This window comes from Telmatherina bonti (genome assembly GCF_933228915.1).
Source record: "Telmatherina bonti genome assembly, chromosome: 6".
Classification (NCBI taxonomy): domain Eukaryota; kingdom Metazoa; phylum Chordata; class Actinopteri; order Atheriniformes; family Telmatherinidae; genus Telmatherina; species Telmatherina bonti.
The window spans coordinates 26,719,732-26,721,979 of NC_136624.1; the positions used below are offsets into that span (position 1 = coordinate 26,719,732).

General features: G+C 44.8%; 1 protein-coding gene across 1 annotated transcript; it reads left to right on the plus strand.

Moving 5' to 3' along the window:
* Positions 1-392: 392 nt before the first annotated feature.
* hrh1 (histamine receptor H1) lies at positions 393-2,042 on the plus strand (the record flags this gene model as incomplete). Its single annotated transcript, XM_079242053.1, has 1 exon — positions 393-2,042. One exon carries the CDS (start codon positions 393-395, stop codon positions 2,040-2,042), a length of 1,650 nt encoding a protein of 549 aa, XP_079098179.1.
* Between the last annotated feature and the right edge of the window lie 206 nt (positions 2,043-2,248).

Below are 2,248 nucleotides of genomic sequence, written 5' to 3' on the forward strand. Positions count from 1 at the left end.
AGGAATGAAAATATTGACCTTTATGTTGGCTTGTATTTCCGTGGTGGTGCTTGCGGCGTCTCTGTGGTTTTTTTTAAACTCTTCTTTCCAACCTTTGTGATTTATATGAAAACAGGGTTTTAAAAAAGTCAAGCATTTAAAGACGTCTCATCTGTGCCTTTTTTGCGTGTGTTTTTCAGATGTTTGGATTTCAACAAAATGGACGACAAACTAAGGAAAGGATCTGTTAATCAAGGTTAAAGAAAGAATACCTCTTCCACTATTAAGGGTCCAACCATCACCATGGTACAGCTGTCAAGCCCAAACTGAGAAACCTTCCTAGAGAAATCCATAAAAAGACAGGCCATAGCTGTCCAATCTGTCCAGATCCAGAGGTTTTCATTACATCTAAAATGATGGATTCTGGTCTGTCACCTTCCACAGACCCCTTACAACTCAACACCAACAGTTATGTCAACTATGGCAACAAAAGCTGGAGTTCCCTCCCTAATGATGACACCTTAAGGTACAATCACACTCTGACCCTCCACAAACACTTACACAATGCCCTGCTGGGGGTCTCTCTGGGGTTCCTGTCTCTCGTCACAATTATAATGAACCTGCTTGTGCTCTATGCAGTGAAGAGAGAGAAGAGCCTCCACACTGTTGGAAACCTTTACATCGTTAGCCTGTCGGTGGCAGATCTGATTGTCGGGACGACAGTCATGCCTCTGAACTTGGTGTATTTGTTGGAAGATGAGTGGAAGCTGGGACGAGCTGTGTGCCAGTTTTGGCTGATTATGGACTACGTGGCCAGCACTGCCTCGATTTTCAGCTTGTTTATCCTATGTTTGGATCGATATCGCTCTGTCAGGCAGCCGCTGAAATACCTGAAATACCGAACACGGGGAAAGGCCAGCGTGATGATCTCTGGAGCCTGGCTGTTGTCGATGATGTGGATTATCCCTATTTTAGGCTGGAGGTCATTCACGCATGTCGACCTTAAACCCGAAGAGGAGAACAAATGTGACACAGACTTCCGGTTCGTCACGTGGTTTAAGGTCATCACTGCTGTTTTCAACTTCTACGTTCCCTCCGTTTTAATGTTGTGGTTTTACACGCACATCTACTTGGCGGTGAGGCAGCATCTAAGAGACAGAGAGAGAATCATTCACCCAACGGACTCATTTGGGGAAAATGAGAATGGAGAAAATGCAGCAAACCGAGACAAAAATGACTCCAAATCACCCAAGATAGAAAGTGAAGTTTTAGGGAAACGATCAAAAAGAGAACGACTGCTGGACCAGAACACCCTGGACCAGACATTGTCCCTTGAAGATGGTGCAAAAACCAAAACTAATCCAGCTGGAGCTCACAGAAAAATCAATGTGAAGTGTCGACGGACTTCGCTGCTTGCGGTGACAACAAAACACCTCAGAATGGCACGCAAGGCTAAAATGTGCTCTTTGTCGCCCGAAGAGAGGCAACCAGACACCGAGACTCCTCTAAGCCAACCGTCAGCGCCTCAAGATGTGACATCCCCAACTGGAAACAATGACAACAAACCTCAAGCCTCTTTAAATGAATGTCACGTCACTGTACCGACCTCGGTGAGCGGAGTTTGTGATGCCAGTCAGGTTTCAGATGTGCAGAGATACACGTCTGTTCTCTACAACAGCTATGACCCCAGTCAAGCTCTCCCCTGGCCTGAGGAAGGAGCTGAGGACGCCAACATAGACCCGGAAAATGCTGTGACTCTTAGGCAGGCATGGCACAGGTTTATTGACCAGTCGCGACACCGTATTCAAAGTCTGAGGATCCATAAGGAGCACAAAGCAGCCAAGCAGTTAGGTTTTATAATTGCTGCTTTCTTACTGTGCTGGATACCGTACTTCATAGCTTTCATGGTAATGGCATTCTGCAGGGAGTGTGTGCGCCATGATCTTCACATGTTTACTATCTGGTTGGGTTACATCAACTCCACTTTAAACCCCTTTATATACCCGCTCTGCAATGGAAACTTCAAACGGGTCTTCAAAAGTATAATGAAGATTAATGTGTAACTGATGTGACAAGCAAAGCAAAGAATCAAGCTAAATCAAACATGTCTACATGTTGGGATATCCCACAGCAGCGCAACTGTGCAGGCATAGATGAGTCAAAATGAAGAGGAAACCAATGCGTATTTAAACGATCATTTTGTACATTTTATTTTTGTACACACAGTTTGAATTGGAGTCAAGTTGTCTAAATCTGATGTTGTTCATTT